General features: G+C 34.4%; 1 protein-coding gene across 1 annotated transcript in view; it reads left to right on the top strand.

Moving 5' to 3' along the window:
- Positions 1–26,855, top strand: part of Gpr158 (G protein-coupled receptor 158) — a 424,142-nt gene that overhangs the window by 211,444 nt on the left and 185,843 nt on the right. Inside the window, exons 3-4 of the mRNA XM_003463167.4 lie at positions 487–586; positions 19,160–19,383. Coding sequence (XP_003463215.4) covers positions 487–586; positions 19,160–19,383 — 324 coding nt within the window. The remainder of the gene's footprint in view (positions 1–486; positions 587–19,159; positions 19,384–26,855) is intronic.

Here is a 26,855-nt window from a genome sequence, read left to right on the forward strand (position 1 = left end):
AATTTACTTGTTTTGTTCCAATAATTTGTGTTATTTAGGTCCAAGCATGAAATTTGATGAATATTTAATTTCCATATTCCAACTTCTGTGTATCTACCTACCTACCTTTGTTTTGGCAGAAATATTTAGTGTGGAATAGCTTTGAAGATATTCTTACAAGTTTTGGAAATATTTCCTAAAGAAACAGATGATATGTGCAGCATTAAAAACAAAGACTCTCTCTGCTAATCATTCTCCGTGGCATCTGAATGAGTTAAAGATATATGGCAGCTGCAGCTGTAATTTATATATTTAGAAAGAAAACTCAGTTTGTTACTTATAAAAAAAGTCTGTTGGCAAACAAACCCAAAGTAAAAGTTCAAAAAGAGATACTTATTTCTGGAAAATGTGTTACTTCTGTTACCATTTGCAATGATTGATATCTGTGAGTCTTCATACTGTGAAATAAGCTATGATCAACTATAGTGCTTCTTTTCTTTTTTATAGTGTATGCCAATTAAAGGCCTAGGATTTGTACTTGGAGCCTATGAGTGCATTTGCAAAGCAGGATTCTATCATCCTCGAGTCTTAGTGAACAACTTTCACAGTAAGTCTGCTTTGTTTCTGTGCATATATATGTATACATGTAACATATACCATTATTAATCATTTAGGCTTTCTTTTAACTTTATTAGAGTTATTTGATTAAATCTCCACTGGTTTGTCATTCTTTTGTCCATCAAGGAGTTTTTGTTTTGGTTTGTCATTTATAGTGCTCTAAAGTACCACAAAAATATTTGCTTATTTTTAGATAAATTTTAATTTTCTAAACTTTATAATGTCTGAAAATACAGTTCCCACTAGATAAGACCAATTGGGATTTAGTTATTGAGAGATATGAGTGCAGAAAGTTCCTAAAATGAATTTTACCTGTTAGTTTATTTATCAAATTGTTCACATGTTAATTTTCTATAGTACAGTAAGGGATAGTATAATACAGTACAGTATAGTACAGTATAGTATAGTACAGTGTAGTACAGTAAGGAATGAGAACAGATCAGGCAACAGACAGAAATTCTGTTTCCAATGCATGATTTATTTACACATCAGATGCTTATTCCATAAGGCACACACAAACAGGTATAAGGTTCCACTCTGAGTCACTCATGAGTATGAAAACATGCTCAGTCCAAGTCACTCATTGAGCAGGTGTTCAGGGTGAGTTCAAAGTCGGGTGGGAGACCACACTGTTCCAGCTGAAGTTCTGCAGAATCTTCATCCTTTGTTGGAGATGGTGTGTCTGATTTTCAGTTCTGCAGAGCTTTTTAATGTGGGATATTTGTGGTCACGTCCACCCATATCTTTTGCTCCAGTTGTGGCGTTTGGGTCAGCTGTTCTTGGCTGTATAACAGATCAGCTTCTTGGATCACTTCTGTCTCAGAGTTCTTGGAATTTCTTGCCTGGCCAGCCAGTATGCAGTGATGCTATTGTGCCATTGAGGCATGTTTCTCACACTATACTATATTCAGTGTCACCATAGAGCAAGCGGCTTAAAGTAGCATGATGTATGATTGGACAGTTTCCATTGTTCAGGTTTCTCATGATGGATGAGCCAGTTCCCCGGCTGAGAGTCTCCCAGGCCAAAATCAAGGTGCACCTGGATATGATCTTTTCTTAGATTCAGATTAATTTTCAAATGTCTTTCAAGTTGTTGGAAGTACCCATCTTTCAACCATTGGTCTTAAATCTCTATTTCCTGGCCATATGTCTTCCTGGGGTCACTCTCAATTCCTAAAAGTTCCATCAAGGCCACACGATCTTCTCATGACAAAATGCTTACTTTCCCAAAGCCACCAGGTGAATATTCCTGCATTTCTAAGGCAGTCCTATGCAATAAAATGCAATCAGGGGAGTGATTATCCTATCACTTTGCTATTTGATGTCACCTGCACAAAAGACAGAATGTTCTGCACCCCAAATCTAAACTTGAACATCGTATTTTATTTCTAGTCCAGAAAGCATAAGTGTTACAATTGAAATACTGCATTTTACTCTCTTTGTAAAGAATGCTTTGTTACTATTTTGTAGTCACTTAACAGATACTTTAACAAGAAGCAGTGCAGTGGTTTAAAAGAGGGTAGTTTCATGGGAAATTATGTTTTTGAGTTTCTAAAACTGGGGTACTTATCTCTTTATATAGTTATACAGTGGTAATTCCCAACTATATTATTTCTATGTATAGAAATTTACATCTCATTTAGGCATAAGTCAAAAAATACTTTGGGATTGACACTTGCATGTCTTCTTGAAATTTTGGGTTGACATGTATAGGTTTATTAATAGACTTTTCCCTCCCTCTCTCAGAAAATCCTGTTCTGAGTTTGAGACTTTTTATATTTAATCTGTAGGTTCTAAAAATGAGGAACATTTTCCTCTTTCCTCAATCATGTATTTTATAGTTCATCTTTTGTTCTGATTAAATCTTGTAAACAGAATTTTAAGATGACCTCCACAATTGTCCTGACCCATACACTGCATAGTTTCCTCCCAAGTCCTAACTGTGAGTAGGACTTGGGAGTACAATTGGATAATGACTCATTGTCCAGGACTATGTTACAGTAAGACTCCTTTGTAGCCCACTGGAGGGAGACAGAAAGAAGGAGAAATACAGGGAAAGAGAAAAAGTTGATTCATTGATTGATTCATGTGCTGGTTAGGAACTTCACCATGACAAACACCACTGATAGACAGCAAGAAAACAAGGACTTCTGTTACACAATTTCAAGGAAATAAATTCTTTCAGCAGCCTCAATGTACTTGAAAGAGGACTCTTGAGTTCTCTATGGATGAGAATATAGCCCAACCAAAGTCTTGATTCTAACTACGTGAGACATTCAGCAGAGAATCCCGCGATTCTAGACATTCTGTGTCTAGAATTTCAATTAACAGAAATAGAGAATAGGAAATGGACATACTAAGCTCCTAAAATGTCTAGTTACTTGTTGAGTAATCATAAGAAGCATAACTACCAATGATGACAGTATGTTTTCAAGATACTTCTGTGCTCTCTCTCTTTCTCATTCTCTGTCTCTCTGTCTTTGTCTCTCTGTCTCTGCCTCTCTCTCTCTCTCTCTCTCTCTCTCTCTCTCTCTGTGTGTGTGTGTGTGTGTGTGTGTGTGTGTGTATTTACTAAATTTTGGCAATACCAGAACTACTTTGGCATTCTTCACATTCATGGTCCAGACGTAACATATGATTCAACACTGAAAGTTTAAGGGACTAGGTTTTAGCTTATGTTCTGTGAAGGTATTTTGTGTCTGGTTTACCCACAGTTGTTCTCAGCTCCCACTATGTGACTGAAATAAAACATCCAAATATTGTAGAACCAGAGAATGACTATGCATTTGCTTATAACACCACAAGGAGAAACTGGTTAACCTTTAACAACTTATCTTTATTTAATTTGCACACTCCTACTTTCTTCCTTATTTTAAAAGCTAGTGGTTTTTACTGGACCTACTCACTTAGAAAAGGCTGCTTTTCTGCGTTAGTCTAACTTCTATCTCATACACACTGCAGCCGTGGAAAAAGGCTGTTGTTTTCATAGTTGTTTTTTTTATCTTAGTGCATGCTTATCTATGGCTGACCTTCCTTAGTGATAGAACAGAAAGTTGCCTGTTGTTGTGATTGGAAGCCAGTAACATGTCCTTTGACCAATTATCTCTTTCCTGATACCACTGTAAGGTAACATGGAAATCCAACGTTAATCACTCTTTGTCTAAAGAAAGCACAACTGCTTACCTAGCACTATGAGATATAACTCACCATGAGGATCATCAGCCAAAAACTATAAAAACTGTTTATATTATCTGGCTTCTTATTATATTTTATATCTTTGTTTTAATATGTTAAATCTTAGTATCCTGGAAGATTATATTTTTTTTGATACTTTCTTGAGGACTATTTGAGAGGTAAGAAATGACCATGTGTACCTCTAGGACCATAGGTAAAGATGGCATTGGGGACTGAGAATAGGAGATAACATATATAAAACTGCTTGCATAGTCCATGGTGTACAATCAATATTCAATAGATACAGTTTAAATAACCAAATATATATATATGAACATTATATTTAATTGGTATATGATTTTGAGAGATATAATCGATATGTATTTATTATTTAATATTATTCAATATGTAAAATATATATATATATGTAATGATACATGTAAAGAGACAATTCTTATGTCACATTTGTCATGAGTGCCAAATATTTTATTCAATTAGAGTAACTGGGGACTTAAGCTAGAACTTTTGGAGAATGAATTCTGTGTATCAGAAGGAAGATGGGATGGTAAAAGTCTGCAGCAACCAGAGCTGCTTTGGGAAGGACAAAAGAGGAAATAATACTTAAGAACTACAAGGTAGCAAGAGGAATTTGGTTAGTTGCCTAATAGGGAGAATGAGATATAAAAACCAGAACAACTGAACTGCAAAGCTAATAGTTCACTTAATATATAGCTATATATCTAGAAAATCCCAAATTTCCACCATCTCTTATAGAGCTGTATCCACTTTGGAGAGGGGAGCTAAAATGTAATGCAGATTTCTTAGAGGAAATACAAATATGGCTGTTAAAAATCTTGTTAAAATGTTAAATGATTCTTAAAAATCTTCATTTAGATATAGGACTGCTACAAACGAAAGAATTGTGAAGACCAACAAGTTTGTGTTCTAATGGCATGATTTGAAATTGTGCTGACAGCCTAGAGACCTTGTTCCAGGCATCTCTCTTGAAATTGGTAGTCATATGGGAACTAATAGGATCTGACCCCTATAGAGTAGCAGACTTTCAGAATAACCAAGTGCAGATGTATAGTTGTCTTTTCAAGTTGTTCACTTCCATTGTTGGTGACAATCTCATCTTCCTCAAATTCATCTATCTTAGTATGAATTCTGCCTTCAGTTAAACCTTTTTTCTGTTTTATGTGGACATACTTCCAGATTTTTAGTCTTATTTCTGTTGTCATTTGGACTGACTTCAGCCTATTTATGTTTCCATTTAAATCCCAAGTTACAAATGACCTGTAGCTAAAAATGGCAATCCCTACTTTGCCAATTTCAGTCCTATTGAAATGAGAGACATATAGTTAAGGGAAAAGGGATAAAACTAGGTAGATACTCTTAGAAAATACCATCTGTTTTCTTTGCTTCTTGAAAGAGGTACAGTTTAGAGATGTTGAGCTCCAGGGCAAATTCTTAGGCAGCACCAACTTGTCTCTGTGATGAGCTTCTTTTCCCTGGGTGTAGGTCTTATTCTCTTACTGCCTCCTTCTTCATGGCTAGAGAGCAGAAGACAAGCCAGAAGAAAGGAAGAAAGGGAGGCGGGGAAGGAAAAAAGATGAAACAGAGAGGAAAGGAGGAAGTGAAATTCATAAATTTTAATTCAGTTATAGTGGTGGAATACTCCACCTGATTCCCCATGTTTATGTTTTTGTATCATTTGCCTAATCTTCAATTTTTATATTTTCTTTTACTCGTTCTGTTTGTATTTACTGAAGTCTGATTGCTAAGTATCTGGGAGATGAAATTACTTACCCAAAGAAGCATTTCTCAAACTGCTCATCCACTTGAAAACAGTTGTATTTATTATTTTTCTATCATATCTTATAACATGCTGGGCAGCTCTCCATGCTACTCTTATAGCTAATTCTCTACACCTAATAGAACATAATAATTAATCCCATAATCTTTGAAATAAGTTTTAAGTTTGAATTCTGGCTCAACTGCTACTGCAATATTGCTTAGATTATTTAACTTCCTGAAACTTCATTTATGTCATATGTAAAATCACCTGTTTTATAGAATTTTCATAAAGATTAAATGATATAATGAATTTATACTTATAATCAATACTTGGCACATACTAAGTAATTGTATCTGCCAAAGTTACCTGGATATTATTTATTAATATTATTTCCTCACATATTCTTATTTTTAGACTTTTAAGCTTATCTCTGTTCTACCTCCCAGAAGAGGAACATATTTGTGGGTGTCAGATTTTTTAAAATCTCCTTGTGATTCAAAAGTATTTTGCTCTGAGGTATAAAATTTTCAAACCTCTTCTTTCTCCCCTGCTAGCTGAAATCTTCACTTATTAGACTTTTTCTCTTCTTTCTCTGTTACTTTTTGTTTGTATTATTTTACTATATTAGATTGCTAGATAGAGATTTGCTTGGTTAACAAGTAGTCATGTTCTCCCAAGAATTAAGAAGGGAAATTCATATATCATTTTCAAATTAACTCAATATGGTAGACCAGAATATCTGAATGGTTGTTTGTTACTTATATTAATTCTGTTTTCCCTGCATGGTGGAATTATTTGTGAATTTTGTGTATTTGCTTCTCTGTTTTTTTTCAAAACAAAAAGCGTAAAGTTCTAAGAGTTGATATATAATAGACATATTTCTACATAAACATTTTTTGTTCAGATGTGGTGTTTAAAAATTATAAAAATTCAAATTTAGCAAATTTTGACTAGAAACAAGATAAGTAAATATTTCCTGTATGTTTTCCCATAAACTACATGCAATTTGTAAAGAAAAATGTACCTTTCATTAAGAAAATTTGTGACATATCACTTCCCTAAGTAATCAAAGTTAATATTTTCAATTGTTGCGAGAAACTGCTGCCTTGTACCTCCCAATAAGATATATTGATGACACCAGCATCATATTTATGGTATTCCTGCCAAAAGTTAATCACCTGAATCTCATCACAAGGAAACACTGGGCAAATCCAGACTGGGGCCACGTATGAAATAATAAGCTGTACGGCCCTCAACTGTCAGGGTCAAAAATGACAAAGAAATGCTGAACAGCTGTTGCAGGCCAGAGACTACAAACATGATGGCCAAATCTAACACATGATCCTGGATGAAGAAAAATAGTTGCAAAGATATCATTGTGACAATTGATGAAAATTTAATGTAGTCTGTACATACTAAATGATAATGTGTCAGTATTAAATTTTGAATTTTGGTAATTAAAATGCAGTTTTGAATGCCCTTTTCTGAGGTCATACAAATTGAAGTGTTTATGGATAAAGAAATACAATGTCTCCAACTACTCCCAGATATTCATTATACATGTAAACAGTACACATACAAGGTTATAAACATCTGTTCACCAAGAGAATATGTATGATAAATACAGCAGAATATCAGTAATTGATGCTTGGTAAAACATATGAAATTGCTTTGTATTATTCTTGTAGCTTTTCTGTAAATTTTAAATTATATCAAAACTAAAAATTACTCCAGAAATCTAATTTTCAGAGAACCACCTATGCTTCGGTTCAGCAGACTAAATTTTTCAGTAGTTTTATCATAAACAGGTCTCTGTGATTTGGAGCAAAAACTCATTAAACAAAATGAGTTCATTGATATCTAAGGAACATAGCTTAAAACATTTATTTTTATTACAAACTATTCTATTCTTACTTTAAAACTTTGGGAGGTACATAGATGTAGAATTTGAAAAATTATTCCAAAATTCATTCATTCACTTAATTCTTTTCAGTTTGGTTTCTATATAAAATATAGTCTTTTAAACTTGATATTATGCTGAATTTTATTGTCATACATTGGATAAATACATTAGAATTTATGTAGCCATTCTGAAGTTTATCTATGTCCATTTATGTCTATATCATCTAGATCTGTACAGAGAAAGAGAATGAGAAATTTTTATGTTCTGTGAGTACAAAATTAAATCCAGTAAATAGATTTACTCAGAGCTTTCAGATTATTGCAATTTATTTTAGAAGGTTCATATTTACAGGTGAATATTTTAGAGTCCTCAAATACTGTATACCTCCTACTGTCACCTTTTCCATAAGGTTTTCTCTACAGTTTTGCTCAAATCATCATGCTTTAGCCATTTAAGAAACTAAAAAGTTGCTGTTAATACAATTAATAGTTTTCTAAGTTTGCAGTTATCTTTCAGAAATATTTATTTAACTCTAAAATTTCAAGCATCATTTTTAAGAATGTTCAGATCTTCACAGCGTGGCATTCTATATATGTGCTTCAAGTTGCTCAGAATGATAATTTCCAAAGCAGAGTGGTCAAGGAACCTCCCAGCTTCCCACCACACTCCACAGGCTCCGCAGGTCTTGTGCTTGCCTGCGCTACCCCTAGTGACCCTCTCTCAATCTGGGGAACTGGGCGGCCAGAGGGAACTGGGCGGCCAGAGATGAGGGTCCACACACTATCCCGAGCCCCATGAATTTAAGATTATCACTCCCAGTGGTCAAGTAACCTCCCAGATTCCTGCCACACTGGACCAGCTCCGCAGGTCTTGGGCCTGCCTGCACCACCCCCAATGACCCTCTCTCAGTCTAGGGAACTGGGCAGCCAGAGGGAATTGAGAGGCCAGAGGTGAGTGTCTGCACACCATCCTGAGCCCTGGGAGTTTAAGATCATCACTCCCAATGTTCAAGGAACTCCCAGCATCCCACCACACTGGACCTGCTCCACAGGTCTTGCGCCTGCCTGCACCACCCCCAGTGACCCTCTCTCAATTCGGGGAACTGGGCGGTTGGAGGTGAGTGTCTGTGCACCATAATGAGCCCTGGGAGTTTAGGATCATTGCTCCCAGTGGTCAAGGAACTGCACTTCCCGCCAATCTAGATGGGCTCCAGCTTCATAGGTTTTCAGCCTGCCTGCACCACCCCCAGTGACCCTCTCTCAATCTGGGGAACTGGATGGCTGGAGGCCCAGGGGAACCCTTGGAACAACACTTGAAACAGGGAAATATAGGAAAATGAACAAAAAAAAGACCAAAATGTTATCTCAAACATCCACCTCGTGCCAAAAAAGCTTAGGAGCTATGTACATGGAAGAAAATATATGCCATATGCCTGAAGTACCTGAAATACCTGAAATAATAGCAACTGAAGTAAAGAAGCAACTCAGGGAAGCTATAAAGGAATTCAAACTAGAAATAACCTCCCAGGTAAAAGAAGAAATGATAAAAGTAATGAAAGAAATGCTGAACACATCTAAAGAAGACACCATTAAAAAATTAGAGGAACAAAACAAAAAAGATAGAATCCCTGGATGAACAATATAAGAAAAAACAGAATATATGAAGCAGATTCAAAGAGATATACAGAAAAATCAAAAATTCCAGTGAAAGTTGTCAAAACTGCCTCAATGAAAGTGAAGATAGAATTTCAGACCTCAAAGACAAGATTGCAGCTAGTGAACAGGAAAGGAAAGATCTTTAAAAAATAACAAGGAATCAGGAAATAACAATTCAACTGCTTCAAGATGATGCAAAGAAAAACAACATAAGATTGATAGGGATAAATGAAAAAGAAGGGGAAAACACAAATTATATCAAGAGGATATTTAGAAAAGAATAGCTGAAAATTTCCCAAACATGAGAGTAGAAACTGACATGAGGATCAGTGAAGCATATAGAACTCCAGATCACCATAACCAAAATAAAACTACACCCAGGCATATAATAATCGCCATCCCAGAAATCCAACATAAGAATAGAATATTAAAAGCTGTTAGAGAGAAAAGATAGATCACCTATAAAGGAAAACCAATCACAACACAGAAGACCTCTCAACCCAAACAATGAAATCAAGAAGAGCACGGAGTGAAGTATTTCAGATCCTAAGGAAAATGATTTCTACCCTAGACTGATGTACCCTGCAAACTGTCCTTCAAAATGAATGGAAAAATAAGATACTTCCATGACAAAGAACAGCTGAAGAACTTCATGATCACAAAACCAACTCCACAAAGAATACTCATAGGAAAACACCACTAAGCAAGGCAGATAAACAGAATGCAAAGATAAAGATGCAACAGCAGAAGGATAACATGTCAACAATAAACCAATAAGCATTGGTTTATATAGTTATAACATTAATGTAAATGGTCTTAATTCACCAATTAAAAGAAATAGGCTGGCAGAATGGATCAATAAACAAAATCCAACCATATGCTGTCTACAAGAAACCCATCTAGCTCAAAAGGATACTCACTGAATGAAAGTCAAAGGATGGAAAACAATACTTCATGCAACAGCAATCCCCAAAGAAGTGTGGATAGCTATTCTGTTTGCAGACAATGTGAACTTCAAATCAAGAATGATCAGAAGAGATAAAAAAGGTCATTACATACTGGTTAGGGGAAAACTTCAAGAGGAAGAGATAACAATCTTAAATATATGTGCACCAGATTCCAGAGAACCCAGTTTACAAAGCAAGTATTAATGCAAATGAAAAATCAAATACACACTAATACAATTATAGCAGGAGACCTTAACACACTCTTGACACCAAGGGACAGATCAGCCAGACAGAAAATCACTAAAGAATTAGCAGAACTGAATCACACCTGTGAACAAATGGACTTGATAGACATATGCAGAGTGTTCCAACCAACAATATCACAATACACATTCTTCTCAGCAGTACATGGGACATGCTCTAAAATAGACCATATGCTAGCCCACAAAATATATTTAAATAAATCCAAAAGAGTTTAAATTATCCCATGCCTGTTATCAGATCATAGTGCCATGAAACTAGAAATTAATGATAAAAAAAACTGCAAAAATCCCACAAACACATGGAAATTGAATAACACACTGTTGAGCAATCAGTGGGTCACAGGAGAGATTAAAGAAGAAATTACACAATACCTCCAAACAAATGAAAATACAAATACAACTTACCAGAATCTGTGGGATGCAATGAAAGTGGTCCTCAGAGGAAAATTTATGGTACTGAGTTCCCACATCAGGAAAACAGAACAAATACAAATAACCTGTTGCTACACCTCAAACATCTAGAAAAAGAAGAGCAAGTCAAGCCCAAAGCCAAAAGAAGGGAGGAAATTATAAAAATCAGAGCAGAAATTAATGCAATGGAGACTAAGAAAACAATCCAAAGAATCAATTAATCAAAGACTTTGTTCTTTGAAAGAACAAAATTGATAAGCACCTAGCCAACCTTATTTTAAAAAGGGAGGAAAAAGCTCAAATTCATGCAGTAAGGAATGAAAAAGATGAAATCACTGCGCACTCTGTAGAAATACAGGTCATCAGCATGTATTTCGAAAACCTCTACCCTCATAGGTTCAGTAACACAGAAGAAATGGACAGATTCCTAGGAACATGAAGTACCAAAGCTAGGTCAAGAAGATGGAAAACTGCTGAATAACCCAATTTCTATTAATGAAATTCAAAATATAATTAAGTCCTTACCTACAAAGAAGAGCCCAGGCCCAGAGGGATTCACTGTGAAATTCTATAAGAAATACAAAGAAGACTTAATGCAGACACTCCTCAGACTCTTCAATGAAATTGAAAGGAAAGCAATCCTTCCTAAGTCATTCTGGGAAGCAAATGTTACTCTAGTACCAAAATCTGAAAAAGACCCAACTAAAAAAGAGAACTACAGACCAATCTCCCTAGTAAACACAGATGCAAAAATCCTCAATAAAATATTGGATAATAGGATGCAGCAAATCATGAAGAAGATTATACACCATGACCAAGTGGGATTTATCCCAGGCATGCAAGGGTGGTTCAACATACATAAATCAATAAATATAATCCACCATATCAATAAAACCAAAAATAAGAATAGCATGATCATTTCTATAGATGCAGAAAAAGCTTTGAGAAGGTCCAACATTCATTCATGATAAGAACCTTACAGGAAATTGGAATAGATAGTCTTTACCTCAATATGATAAAGACCATCTATGACAAACCAACAGCCAGTAGCATATTAAATGGCCAAAAGCTGAAAGCCTTTACCTCAAAATCAGGCACAAGACAAGAATGTTACTTATCACCATTCCTATTCAATATAGTACTGGAAATATTAGCCGGAACAATTACAGAAGAGAGAGAGAAATAAAAGGGGTAAAGATAGGAAAAGAGGAAGTTAAATTATCATTATTTACAGATGACATGATACCCTACATAGAAAACCCCCAAAACTCCCTTGAAAGTCTCCTAGATATAATAAATAAATTCAGCAATGTAGCTGGATACAAAATCATTACTCAAAAATCAATAGCATTCCTATACACTAACAACAGAATCACTGAGAGAGAAATAAGAGATGCCATACCCTTCACACTAGCATCCCAAAAATTGAAATTCTTAGGCATTAAGAAGTGAAAGATCTATACAGGGAAAATTATAATACCGTGAAAAAAGAAATCAAAGAAGGTCTCAGAAAATGGAAAGACATCTTTTGCTCATGGGTAAGAAGAATAAATATTGTGAAAATGGCCATTCTCTCAAAACTGTTATACAGATTCAATGCAATCTCAATAAAAATATTATCAACATACCTCATAGATCTAGAGAAATCACTCCTAAAATTCATCTAGGACCAGAAGAGACATAGAATAGCAAAGACAATTCTAAACAACAAAGGCAAGGCAGGAGTCATCACAATCCCTGACTTGAAGTTATACTACAAGGCAACTGTAGTAAAATCAACATGGTACTAGAATGAAAACAGAGCTGAAAATCAATGAAATAGATTAGAAGATACAACCACAACTACAAACACACTCCTTAAGGGGCCAGACATGTTCACCTGAAGAACGACAGTCTCTTTAATAAATGGTGCTGGAAAAAATGGTTCTCCATATGCCAAAAACTAAAACTAGACCCATGCCTATCACCATGTACTTAATTAAAATCTAAGAGGATCAAAGACCTGAATATTAAAACAGAAACACTAAATTTATTGGAAGACAAATTCGGTAAAAACCTTGAAGGCATAGAGGTAGGTAGAGAATTCATGAACAGGGATTAAGCCACATGAGAAGTACTTCCCAGAATCAATAACTGGGATCACATCTTATTAAAATGTTTCTGCACTTCAAAAGAAGTCTCCAGGATAGTGAAAAGAAAACCCACAAACTGGGAAAAAAATCTTAGTGAACTGTCCCTCAGACAAAGGACTTCTGGCTAAAACATATAAAGAATTTAAAGAAAATCAAATCCCCAAAATTCAAAGATCCAATCCAAAAATAGGCATCTGAGATGAATATGCAGTTCTCAGACAAGAAATACAAATGGCAAATAAATACATGAAAAAATATTCATCATTAGAGAAATGCAAATTAAAGTAACACTGAGATTCCATCTCTCTCCAGAAAGAATGGCCAGGATAAGAAAACTACCAACAACAAATGCTGGAGAGGCTGTGGGGAAAAAGGAACTCTCCTGCACTGTTGGTGGGAGTTTAGACTGGTGCAACCACTGTGGAGGCCAGTCTGGAAATTCCTCAAAAAGCTGGGATTGGAAGTCCCATTCAATCCAGCTGTTCCACTTCTGTCATATTCCCAGAAGAACTTAAAACATCATACCACAGTGATATATGTACATCCATGTTTATAGCAGCACAATTTGTAATATCCAGATATAAGTGTCCATCAACTGAGGAATGGATAAAAAAGATGTGGTATTTTTATACAGTGGAGTATAGCTATAAGAAATGATCACATTGAGATATTTATAAATAAGTTGATGCCGCTTGAGACCATACTCATAAGTGAAATAAATCAAACTCACATATATAAATACTGAATAGTTTCCCTAGTGTAAGAAGTGGTAAGAATACATAAAAGTAAAGGGTAATCATGATTCCCCATTATATTGCTTTGAATCCTTATAATGTTTTCATTCATTAGTTGGAATGGTTTTATTCTGGGTTGTGTGATTTTATTGTCTGTGATGGTATGAACAGCTATTTTCAAGAAAACAAGTAGTTATAATAACTAGTGATGATTTAATATCATCTTGTTTTTAAGTCCTACCATGCTTTTGTTCTTCTGTCTCCATTGATTTTATCATGTTGTATCTCATTGGATTTTATTATGTGTGATAGTATAAACAAAATTTTATGAACAAGGAGATAATATAGTAACCATTGTTCGTTTTCTGTTAGTTGGTTCTTAATACCCTGTAATACTTTCATTCTCTTGAATGGTTTTATACTATTTTATTATGTTTGATACTATAGTGTACGAAAGGTATACTCAAATATTTCAAGGAAAAAGACACTATGGTAGCTACGTTAGGTCGGGTTGTCTTGTGGTAAAACACTATGTTGCTCAAATTGTTTTGTTCTGATGTTTTGTTATATCCTCTTTTATGTTAATCTTTTTAAATGAAAAATAAAAATAAAAGAAATTTCCAAATCAAATTATCATTTGACATGGTTGCAACACATATTTAACTACACATGATAAACTAATATTTAAGATTATAAAAATTTAATATTCTTATTGTATTATTTCTAGCATCCTCAAAAATACCATTTTGAATAAATTCTTAAGTATATTTGGTTGGAGAAGATGAAGAAACACGTACTGAGTTGAATCTTAATTTCAAAAAATGTTACATTACAGATCAATCAGTTTATCTTTTTGAGATAGTACTGTCATCATTAGTAATTGTTTACTGAGTATCCAATATGTATAAAATATTACATTAGGTTCAGAGTGCATACAGAGATGCACTCCAGTCCTCAATGAATAAAAAATTTTAAATGATCATAAGTTTAATACTATTCAGTATGTGTTATGGTTTGGGTCAAAAATATTTCCCCAAAATGCATTTATTCAGAGACAGGGATTTTTGTAGGTGATTTGATCATTGAGATGCCAACCCTATCAATGGATTAATCCATTAGTGAATTCAGGGGCCTCCCTGGAGAAGTCAGATCATGGAGAACATTAACCTGCAAGGGCCGCCATATATCTGTCTTCTCTTCGTGTGTCCTGGCTGCCGTGGCTTTGTCCACCTTTCTCATCGTGCCTTTCTGCCGTGATGCTTCTTTGCTAACCACAGGTCTAAAAGTGATGGAGCCAGCAGACCACCAGGCAGAAAACTCTGAGATATTGAGCCAAAATAAATTTTCCTTCTTCAGGTTTTTGCTTGCAAGTGTTTTGTCATGGAGATGACTAATATAGTGATATAACAAAGAACTCATTATTATTATTTAAAAAAGATTGATTTCTACAAGCTGTGTATATTCCCTTGTCTTAAAAAAATTTCAACATAAACTGATAAAGCTTTTTGGAACACTAAAACAATTAAATAGTGCCTTGAGTCCTACAAGAAATGATAGATGTAGAAAGCTCTCCTTTTAGTTAGTGTTTGAGCTTTAGAAGGCAGGTTTCTGACTTTGGTTTTTCTTTTTCTTTTACCATGTGTTGCTCCTTGTAGTATTATCTCATTTTTAATAGTCAGAGGATGTGAAAAAATAATGAACAAAATGTCTTAAGATAGCATTTCACTGTCTTTTCTGGTCTTCTTGAGATACTTTTGAGCACAAAAGAATAAAATGTGATTATAATTTGTTTTCTGACAAGTTTTCCTGTATTTATGAATATTAAAGTAGTAATCTAATAGTAATTTAGCATTGGTGATACCAGCAAATCTTTGGGAGTTATATTTCGCCTCTAACTTTATACTAGCTGCTACTGTTTCAGTAGCCATAATGCTTTTATTATTTCATTTCTACCCAAAGAAGATGATGGAATGCATATGCTTTTTCTCTTACATATCCTGTACTTATGATTGGATATTATGATCCAATATATTCTTTTGTAATTTTAATCTTGATAGGAAAATAAAAATATAAAATCACTGTCATATTTTAGAGAGCTCATAGTTTATTTGAGTACAATTTGTAGATCTTTGGAACTATAAAATTAAGCAGAGTAGAACCACACAGACCAGTAAGGAGAGTCAAAAGGACTTCAAGCCTCAGGAAGAGCCCTGCAGAAACACAACCAGTCAGCCACTGGGAGGTTTCTGCGATGGTGTCCGCAGGGCAGTAGGCTGGTGCGGAACACAGTGGGTAAGAACGTTTAAATCCAGCTTTTGACAGCAAGAGTGGACTCTTTAAAAGACTCTCTGAGTTTTCTATACTCCTGAATTCTAGCTCCCATTATCCATTTCAAGGTTGAATATAGACAAGTAACTTACATTCCTCAGGAAATCAGAATTGGAGGATTTGCAATAATTCTGAACACAATTTACATGAATAACAAACTATATTAATGCAGAGAAGGCCAAAATTAGAAAAGATGCATAATAACATTGAGTTAGAGAAATATATTTCTATCATAGAGCAGGAATGTCTATGTCTGATTAGAGAATAAAATTTTCTAGTAAGACAATGAAGAAGGAAAAAGCCAATTTTTGTTCATTATATTTTTAATCTGTACATATAAATTTTGAAAAGAATGTGTGCTTTATTTCCTTTTTTCCTCTGTACTGAACACTGAACCTAGGGACGCCTGCACACTAGAGTGCTCTGCCAATGCCTCATGCCCTATGTCCTTTTAAAATTTTCTTTTTTATTTTGAGACAAGTCTTGTTACATTGAGCAAAATGGGCCAAACTTGCCATCCTCCTTTGTTATTCTCCCAAGCAGCTGAGGTTACAGGTGTGTGCCTCTGAATGGCTTTGTGCCTCCTCTCAGACTGGAACTCCTGACATGCTTCTCATCATCAGCATGGAGCACCTCTGAAGTCACGGTGCAGGAGGCAGGAAGCTGTTCTGGACCCATGAGAACATTATTCTAGGAATGTAAGGCTATTCAAACTCTGACCCTTTTGATCAGTGAGTAACATTACCGGAGAAATGGTTCCCTTGCTAACTTCAAGTGGACTCGGTTACATGAGGTCTCTGGAAGCTCTAACACCAGCTGTGCCCAGAGCGTGAAGGTCGCCGCTTCATAACCTTGTGTTGGCCTTTTCTCCTCTTGTTTCACTTGTCCTTTTTAAATCTTGAAGCATATGTTTATAATCACATGAAAATAAAGTTAAAACTGTCACTGGCACAATTCTCTTTACCCATCTCTAGCTGTTCTATTCTATCTATTTCTATGTTTCTGATAATTATTTTTAAAAATCACAAAACTGTCTTTCTTGAATAGGTCTCCTAATAAGTCATGCTAGCTTATCCTAACTGAATTATTTTTTGTGAGCTGATCCAACATATCATCTTGTAATGTGTTGCTGTCTAATATTTTATGTCTTCAGCCTTAAAATTACCTTTTTCACTGTCAATGCACATTCATACCTGCTTTGTTGAAAATTTAAGACTTCAAGATTAACTTTCCCTTCTCCTTTTGCTTCCTCTTCCTCTTCTCCTCCTCCTCCTCCTCCTTCTTCTCCTTCTTCTTCTTCCTTCTCCTCCTCCTCCTTGTCCTGCTCCTCTTCTTCTCTTTAGTTCTACATAGTTTTTCCAATTGATTTCTCCTTTCTCCCAAACAAAACAAAAGCAAAAAAACTTTTGAAAATCTTGTGTAATTCTACTCTTTTCCAGTATTAGAAGAGGGGCTTTTAGAGTTAATTTATTCCCTGATGCTCTTGAGTGTATACAATATAAACTATTGATTTCTCAAGCCCTTTCTTTATAAATTTTTATATCTTTCCTCAATTCTCAAAGGCTCTTTTTGGTAATTAAAACTCACTTTGTTTGTTTTTTAACACCATCTCCATTCTTCTTTACCAGGAACTTTCCTTTCCTTTTTTTTTTTTTTTAATTCAGTGGAACATTCACTGAAATAATATCACTTACTTAGTCCCTAAATCCTGAAACTTAATATCAATCTCTATTAGTTGTTGAAAATACTGTCTTAAAGGCCAGTAAGGAATAAAATCATTAACTCCTGTAGCCTTTCCTCCATCATCATACTTGATCACATTCCAGCATTTTCCAGTTAATTTGAGATTTATATTACGACATCATAAGTACTTCTACTTGTCACGTGTCTTCCTCTGACATTCTTAATTATTATCTCATGCAGTTTCTCTGTAAGTTCTCTATCTCATACTTATCTGGTTCCTACACTACATTCTTACTATATTGTTATTATTTCTCAGATTTTGCATTAGTTCTCCTAGACAATAAATTGGACCACAACTTGAAATTGTCTGGTGTAGAACTTCACATTCCATGGAGTCCTTCTTAACTCACTTCTTCTGTTTTTATTTCTTTGTTCTTTGAATACTAATACATTCTCTTAAGGCATACTATCCCATTATACTTTTGTTATTATTTATTAAGGAAAAATAGATAAATATATTTCAGAAAGACTATGAAATTTTAAATACAGTTAAAAGAAATACAGACTTTCTGTTAGTAAAATGCTATTGAATGGAAAAACCTCTTCCCTGAATTTCTCATTAAAAACTGAGTTTTATACTAAACTGGATGAACATTCACTAATGTATTTTATGTTGAGTTCACAGTTGGAAATGTTTGAGGTTTTTCATTATTTGTTATTAGTTGGATATTTGTTGATGCTAAAATGGACTCGAAAACTAAAAATAACCCTCAGGCTTCAGAGCTAACTTTCATTTGATAATTAAGACAGAAGAATTTAAAATTAGAGGATCAGTAACATTAGTAAGCAGACAGTGTGGAAATGTCCTATGGGTGTGTAAAGTGGAAAATTATGTGATAGCTTGTAACTATATTCTGGACTCTAGGCAAAGCATGTACCATCATTAGGTTATTGCATACTGAATATCTGTTATTTAAGTACCATTTAGTCCTAATGAATTTGGTAAATGAGATCTCTGATGAATTAAAGAGCAATCAAGGCCTCATTTTAGATTCTATACCATGTAGGTCAAGGAGTTCCAAAGTGATATGAGTGAGATATACATATATATATATATATATATATATATATATATATATATTCACTCAATATATAGAAGACATCAACTTTCTTATCCAGCCTCTGATTCATTCTTTAGCAAGTATGCATGAAATGGGATTTGTGCTGTAGGGAGTATCATTATGTGGTGAGTGGTAGTTGATTATATAAAAAGCTCATTAGACTGTTTTCTTCCCGCAGGAGTTTCATTTCCATTTTTGCTAATTTTTCTCAATTACTCTGAGAGTTTCAATATCAAAGGCATTGAAGAATTTTGTTTGAGTCAAAAGGTAAAATGACTCTCTCCTAGCAAGTCAGTGAAAGGCCTATAATAAATGTGAAAAGAAATGACGAGGCACGCTCTACATTCACCCTGTATTTGTCTCACCTGTTTCAGAGGTACAAATGACCCTGTGGTTTTATTTGGAACTTTCAGGAGCGGATCCGGATCATCAGTCTTCAGGAAGTGCAAGAGGGGTGTCAGAAGAAACCCATGTCTGCCTGCCCTGCAGAGAGGGCTGTCCTTACTGTGCTGATGACCGCCCATGCTTTGTCCAGGAGGATAAGTATTTACGACTTGCCATCATCTGCTTCCAAGCTCTGTGTATGCTGCTGGACTTCGTCAGCATGCTGGTGGTCTACCACTTTCGCAAAGCAAAGGTAAAAACAGGTACCCCGGTTACGATCTTCCTTTTTATTATGAAGTAATCTCTTTTTTTTTTTTTAAAGTAGAGTTTCCAAGTGCTACTACCTTTTTACTAAACAGAAGTCTTTTTGTGTATCATATGAGTGGGTAAGAGCATGAAAATTATATATTACTTAGCTGCCCAGCAAAAATAGGGATTTAATATGATACTTCAACATATTCTTTTGCAAGCTGATTCTCCCTCTTTAATGTGGGTTTGGATGCCTAATTGCATTGAAGAACTCCCTTGATATCATCTCTGTGGTCTGTCAAGGAATTTAGTCTGTGTGCACTGAATGTATTGTTAATTTTTTCTAAAATCTTTATTGTGTGTTTTGTTTCATTTTTCTCTTAGTCCTATTTTAAGGTGATAAATGCCATAACTATTTTTGAGCACATTGTACCCTGAGGAATAAACTTATTACAACCTTATATTGGGTTTTGCTCTAGGTGTCCCCACATGACAATGGTGCTTTGACTACCTCAGCTTTTGAGAGAATCTGTTCTTTTGTCCTGTTCTAAGAAGTCAGTAATATAAGCAAGTGTATGTTTCTTAATCAGAAGCTGACAAAATGTTAAAAAGTTCAGGGCAGAGTTTTTGAAGGGCGCTCCATGCAAGGGTCTCCCAGTTAATGAAATATAGCCAGTATTATGTTAGAATTTATGGTTCTTCTGTTTATAGGAGGGTTTTTTATACTATTAAAAAGAAACACTAAGATTAAAGTTTCAGCCTTTTCTGAATTTGAAGGCAACCTTTTACAGATTGGTTTAGATTATAGTTTCCTGAAAGTATAAAGTGTTCCCATTAGAATTTTTTTTTTAAAAGCTACTTTCTGTGAGTCGTATTTATTACAAAGCTTCAAGCAAACTTTTAAAAAAGGCTTTATTAAGGTTGTAGGAGAATGTATTCATTACGTTAATGTTACAGGTTTTTGTAGTTATTTTAAATAGAAAGTTTCATTAACAGAAGCAAACTGCACAAATTAAAATCCACTTTGAGTCAGCAATAAAGTACAAACAGGCAATTCTCTTCACTTAATTAATTCTTGTCTTTCTGTTGCAATGAACTATGTGTTAAATCCTGTATATAAAATAGTAGGCAAATGGAGGTAGGACATATGTAACACCTAACTAAAATTGATGGATGTTTTAGGAGCCTATCTGTGACAGAACAGGGGAAATTGAAAGGTGCATTTAATAAATTGTTCTGAAACCTCTCTGATATAATGAATTCATTTAAACAGCAGATAATACACAGTTCTTTATGAATCTTAATTGACCTTATCATTAGTGATCGCTGATGGACTGCAACCCACACGAAGCCAGATCAGACACTCTGCCTCTAGAGAGAAGCTTTATTGGGTGGTGGGTGTTGAGGTGGGGGGTGGGCAGACTGCCTTGGGGACCCAGACAGCCACTGCTTGGCTTGGGAAAATGGGTTTTGAGGGTTGTTTGTGGCGGGAATTATCTCTGTGCATGAGCCAGGTGTGAATAGCAGAGTGTGACACGGTCATCATCAGGCACCCGCCTGGACAGGGTTGACTTTTGCAGTTGGAACAGTTCTGGCAAGTTTCTTTTCTTGCAACCCAAGCATGAACAGGCTCGGCGGACAGGCTGACCCTTTAATTGCTGTGCTAAATAAATGAGTTAGTGATACATAGTGGTTACATTATCACCTTGAATATTGAGAAAACTGTGATATGCTCTTCTGGCTAGATCCATGTCATAATCTAGTTAATGTTACTCAATATTGACAAAGTTACTAACCTTTCACATTTATCTGAACCTTCATGTGAAATGGCAGCTTACTTAACAAAAATTATGAGGCTAGATAACTTCACATATCATTTTGTCACAGTTATTATAGATATATAGTATTTGGAATAAGCAAATTTGACTTTATTTAGTTTGAAGATGGTCCCCTTTTGAAGAATGTAACATAATCAAAGGGGGATATGAGTTAATAATGTCAATGATAGATTTTGTATGTTGAATAAATGAAATGTTGAAATTTTTTCTTGTGCCTTTGAATTATCAAAGGCAATGGATTAATTATAAAATCAGTAAAATATATCCATATAGAGATTATACATTTATATCATTTAGAATTTTGGTTTGCTTTGTAAAGGTTTCATGTGTCTTTGAAATGTTTCTTTAGGTAAATTATAATAAACAAATACAGTACATAGATAAAATATAATAAGCATATAAAGTACAAATAAACACAAAAGATGCACCCTCGTATTCCCAGCAGCAATATGTACAATAGTCATAATGTGGACATCACCCAAATGTCTATCAACTGATAAAATATATGGAATGTGACATTTCTGTACAATGGACTATATCATTTGTTAGTGAAAAAGAATATAAATAAATAAAATGCTGAGTACAAGAAACAGTTTCAAAAGATTGCCTATTATGTGATTCCATTTATATAGAATGCTCAGATTGGGTAAATTCATATGGATAAGAAGTACATTGGTAGTACTCCAGGGTCTACCAAGAGCTAAGTGGGAAAGGACAGTTTGTGAGTTCAGGATTTCTTTCGGGATGATACAATTATCCTAAAAATTAGATGATGGTGATGCCTGCACAACTTGGTAGTACATTTAAAATGAATCTTAAAGTATGTGAGATCTATCAAAACAAAGACATAAGTGTTTTAAGGAGGCCATAGATTACCATTGCATAAGATTGCTTTGAAAAGTTCATGAGATAATTCATTTAAAACATATTATAATTAATCTTTACTAAGCATTTTACTATGCAATTGTTTTGTCATTTTGGACCTCTTTTTAAAATTAATAATCCATGTATGCTTCCCACATTGGAGGCCAAGTGTGATAGTTACAATATTTGAAAGTATAAGATGTTTGAAAATATACTTATGGCTGCTTAAAGTAGAGATCCAAGATCAGTAAGTGCTCATTTGTAGTTGTACATTAGACCACAGATGTATTTCTATGCTGAAAATCTTTTAAAAATTTACTATGCATTTATTTATATGTGACTGTTTGTCCTTTTAAAAATAATTACATGTGCAAAGAAAATGTAGCTTATTTATCTATTCATCTATATCATTGATCTTTCTAGGAAGGTTCAATTTTCATCCCCTCCCCCAAACTAAGAGTCTTGGAGCTCTCTTCTGATAATCAATGAAGTCATCAGGGTATTAATGATGAGGACAGATTATCCTTGTTGTATCATAACAATAACAGTTTAAAGGTTGATAATATATAAATAAATTTTAAGTTCTTTTCTGTTTTTTACTCAGCCAGGTGAAAAAAATCTGAAGCAAGTAAATTAGCAACTTGGCAAGGTCTTGTCTAAAATTTTTTTTTTTTTTAAAGGTTGTGGAGGTAGCTCAGTTTGAAGGTCTTTAGTACAATCCCAATACTTAGGAGAGGGGAAACACTGAAGGAAAAATTTGAGAACTAGAACTAGATTTCATAAATCAGAAAACTCTGCTGCTGAATCTAAGAATTTCTGATAGGATAGGCAGGTGAGTTGGGAAATGTATGTATTTATATTTTATCTTGGACCAGCTCATAAAAAAAAAAAAAAAAACACTTCTAAGAGACTGGATACATAAATGAGTATGTTGTAGCTAAATGAAAGTAAGGACAAAAAAATTACTTGAAGGAGAAGGTGAAGTGAAATTATATAATAGTAATGGTGGATTCCATGAGGGTATCTGTACTCTTTTAACCCATCACCTTTACAGGGTTTTCTAGCAGCAAGGCTAACAAAAAAAAAATAAAAACAAAATAAGCAGTCAAAGAATGAATTGCAGTGTCTGTTAGATAAAAGGCAACCAGTCATTGAGAGGAGACATTTCTTTCACTGATTCTTGAAAGAGTATTCTCCTATACATCCTTGTATATAGAATATTTTAAAATGTAGTGATAAATATCTGTATGTGAAATATAGTATAATTTTATAGATTTATTTCTATAAATTTTCCCAAATATGTGCTAAACTTTGAAAACTTAAACATAGCTCAAACGAATCACTTGTATACAGTCTAACTCACTGTTCTTTGGTGTTTGATGCTAACACAGAAATACTGTTTGAGTGACAATATCATACCTGTTCTGCATACAACATACATGCCACCACCACAAGATTTATGAGAGACACATGCCTATCTCATTTCATCCAGAATCAGCTAAGACATCATATTACCATAATACTTGCATACCATGTTTATAGAATCACAGTTGATAATACCTAAATCTTGGAAGTGGCCTGTGTGTCTGTCATCAAATGAATGGATGGAGAAAACGTGGTATTTACACACAACAGAAAACTGCTTTGCTATTAAGAATGATAAACCTGAACCATTTTCAGGAAAATGGATATACTTTGAGACCATAATGTTTAGTGAAATAAACCAGATACATAAACTTTAATATCATATAGATTTTCCTATATGAGAAAGCCAAAATATAAAAGGAAAATAAAAGACAGATAATAGGAAAAAGTGGGGGTAGATCTTTTGCAAAAGGGAAGGGGACTGAGAGATGGAGCAAGGGGAAAGGGACAAAAGGAAGGGGACTTAAAAAGTATTAAGATGTGTAATCTACATGTACTAACTCCCCACCAGAAATGTAATCATCAAATGCAAACATATAGCAATAAAAAATACTGAATAAGAAAGAAACATCTTTATCAAACAGGACTCAAATCAGGTTGGATGCATGAAGTCTGTTTGTTATTCTGATTCTGGAAAGGCAGAAAAATTACAAATTCTTTCTGTAAAAGTTCATAAATCTGAGGGGATGATTAAAAACTATGGTGAATATCAAAATTTAAAATGTATTACCATGGAAGACATGTTTCTGCTAATTCTCCTCAAAATACCCTCCTTCAGTTGAATACACTTGTCTCATAATTCTTACCCTGTACTGAAATAGATGTGGAAAGTCCTCTTTCATGAGTGGCTTTACAATTGTATGACTAAAGCTACAGTGAATGCCGTTCCATCCAAAAGAAAAGTAGGCTCATAAAAACATTACCGTGCATCCTCGTGCACTTTATTCACCTGACCTGGCACCATGCAATTTCTGGCTCTTCCCAGAGTAAAGACTACCGTGAAAGGTAAGCACCATGAATCAGTTCAGGACAGCAAGTCATCCATGACAGTGTAATTAAAGACATGAAAAAGGACTTCCAGAACTGCTTCAAAAAGTGTCAAGAATAACAGGATCAGTGTGTTCAATGTGAGGGGAAGCATTCTGATAATGATTAACAGTAGCGTGTCCTTTACAGTAATCATTTTTTAAAACTTAAATTGTATTTTCTCTTCAACACCTATTGTCACTCTTAAAGAGTTATTGCAAGGTTTTTGCTGATAGAGTGGAGGAAAATTGGGGGTCATATTCTGTCATGAACAGCATGACAGTTTTCTGTGTTTCTAATGATTGTGAAGCTGCGTGCTATACAGAACACCAATAACTGGCAAAACTATTGAAGGCTGAAGCATTTGCCCAGAGCACAGACCTGAAGAACACAGTCCTCCCTCCTCCATAAGCCGAGTCCTTTGCAAGCCGCTCATTAGGGAAGGGACCCTGCTGGCATCCCAGACTTGCTCCCTGCTTCCTCTTTGCCAGGATGTGAACCCTGTTCTTTAGTCGTTTTCTCCAGAATTCATGATATGTCACATCTTCATTGCCTTTACTTCATTGCACAGCATTTCACTCAGGGCCTGCTGGAATTCAGATCTCATTTATCTATTTTAGACTATTTCCGTGAAATGGCAGAAATGACCACATTAATAAGTGAAAACTAAGGAAAATAATGACAGTGTCCAAACCAGAAGCTGATCCTGTTCTTCTCAGCAGAAAGTATGCTGAGATGATAGCAGAAAGTTCTCTGTTTTCAGCTGAAACATTAGGTGATCGCACTATAAAACGTACGATAGGATAGAAATCATGTCTTTCAGTTTTATCTTGGTCTAAATTGGAGTGCATTGCGTTGAGAAAGAATTATCCAGGCCCAAAATATCAATCCTGTAGTAAATAACTACTAACAGTTAAGAATCAAGAATTGTTTTAACATTTTACTATTTTAAATGGCTCAGAGAAATCTCATTACCCTTTCAGATGAGGCTTGTGAGATGGCACCTCAAAAACCAAATAAAATTTTATTCTATAGAAACACTTAGAGAAAAAATTACATTGTTTCTAATTCTTTGACTAAAGATCGAATCTGTCAGTAAACTGCAAATGATTTAGATCCTAGGATGTTCTATTAAAATAATAACAATTTCAAAAGTATTTTTGCAGTCAGATTTTAATATTATTGAATTATTTCTACATTTTTACCAAATATTGTGATAGGCAGCATATTTTTCAATTAGCTATTCCAAAAATAAAATATGGTTTCTTACGGCTTCAGAATGTCATGTGTTAGTACAATTAATTTTTGAATAAAAATCTTTGCATAAAAAGACGTACTGGGAGGAACAGGAAAATGACACTGTAGCTGGAGCTATCTTTTGATTAGCTTGTTCTTTGTAAATTTTAGCATGTTTTGTTTGAGTCTGATAATTTCCAGAAACCTAATTTTTCTAAAGTGAATAGACTGTAGTTGATATTTTCCCTTCCATTTCTATAATGGCTCTTTTAAATTTTAAATTAGAAAGTAATTGACAAAGAAATTAATATCAATGTTATTTTTTTCTGATTAGGGAAATGAAATGTTTTAACATAGTGTGTGAAATAATTTTTCAGTGTAATCACTTAGGCTAATTGTGAGCTACCGCCTATCTTTGTAACATAGAGAAAATACTTTTCTTTGTGAACACATCTACATTTACATAGCATTTTAATAATTCTTAAGTGTATAATTCAGTGTCATCATTCATGGTATTGTGCATCTATCACTAATGTCAGTTTTCACGTTTAGAAATGTGCCCTCCATAGCAGCTTACAGTGTACACTTCCCAATATCAGTAGGAAAATATTTTGAGTCCAAATGGAGCATTGTCCTTCATCTCAAATTCATCAGTTCAAATAGGAATTATTTAAGTTACTTTCTTTAAAGCTATTACTGATCAAAATGTCTCTTTTGTCTAGTCACTGGGCTTTTGCATTTTAAATGATAAGCTTTAGAAATGAATGTAAAATTTAAACAAAGGCAAGTTGAAAAACTAAAACACACACACATTAGTATCCTTAATCTAAAAGAGTAACTCCTGCAAACCTATCTTAGTAATCAATAAGAAAAAGAAAAGCATATTAAAGAATATTAATCACAAAATTATAAAAGAGAAATACAGAAATACACTATTTCATGAGTAATTAAGAATCTAAAATTAAACTATGTTGTATAGTTTTATAAAGGTCATTCTCAGTGTTGGTGAAAATGTTAAGAGTCAGGTACTCCCATCCACTGCTGATGGTTGTATAAATTGCTAGAACATTTTGGAGAAATTTGCTGT

This window comes from Cavia porcellus, unplaced genomic scaffold (genome assembly GCF_034190915.1).
Source record: "Cavia porcellus strain 051 isolate PalLab524CR breed Dunkin Hartley unplaced genomic scaffold, mCavPor4.1 scaffold_27, whole genome shotgun sequence".
Classification (NCBI taxonomy): domain Eukaryota; kingdom Metazoa; phylum Chordata; class Mammalia; order Rodentia; family Caviidae; genus Cavia; species Cavia porcellus.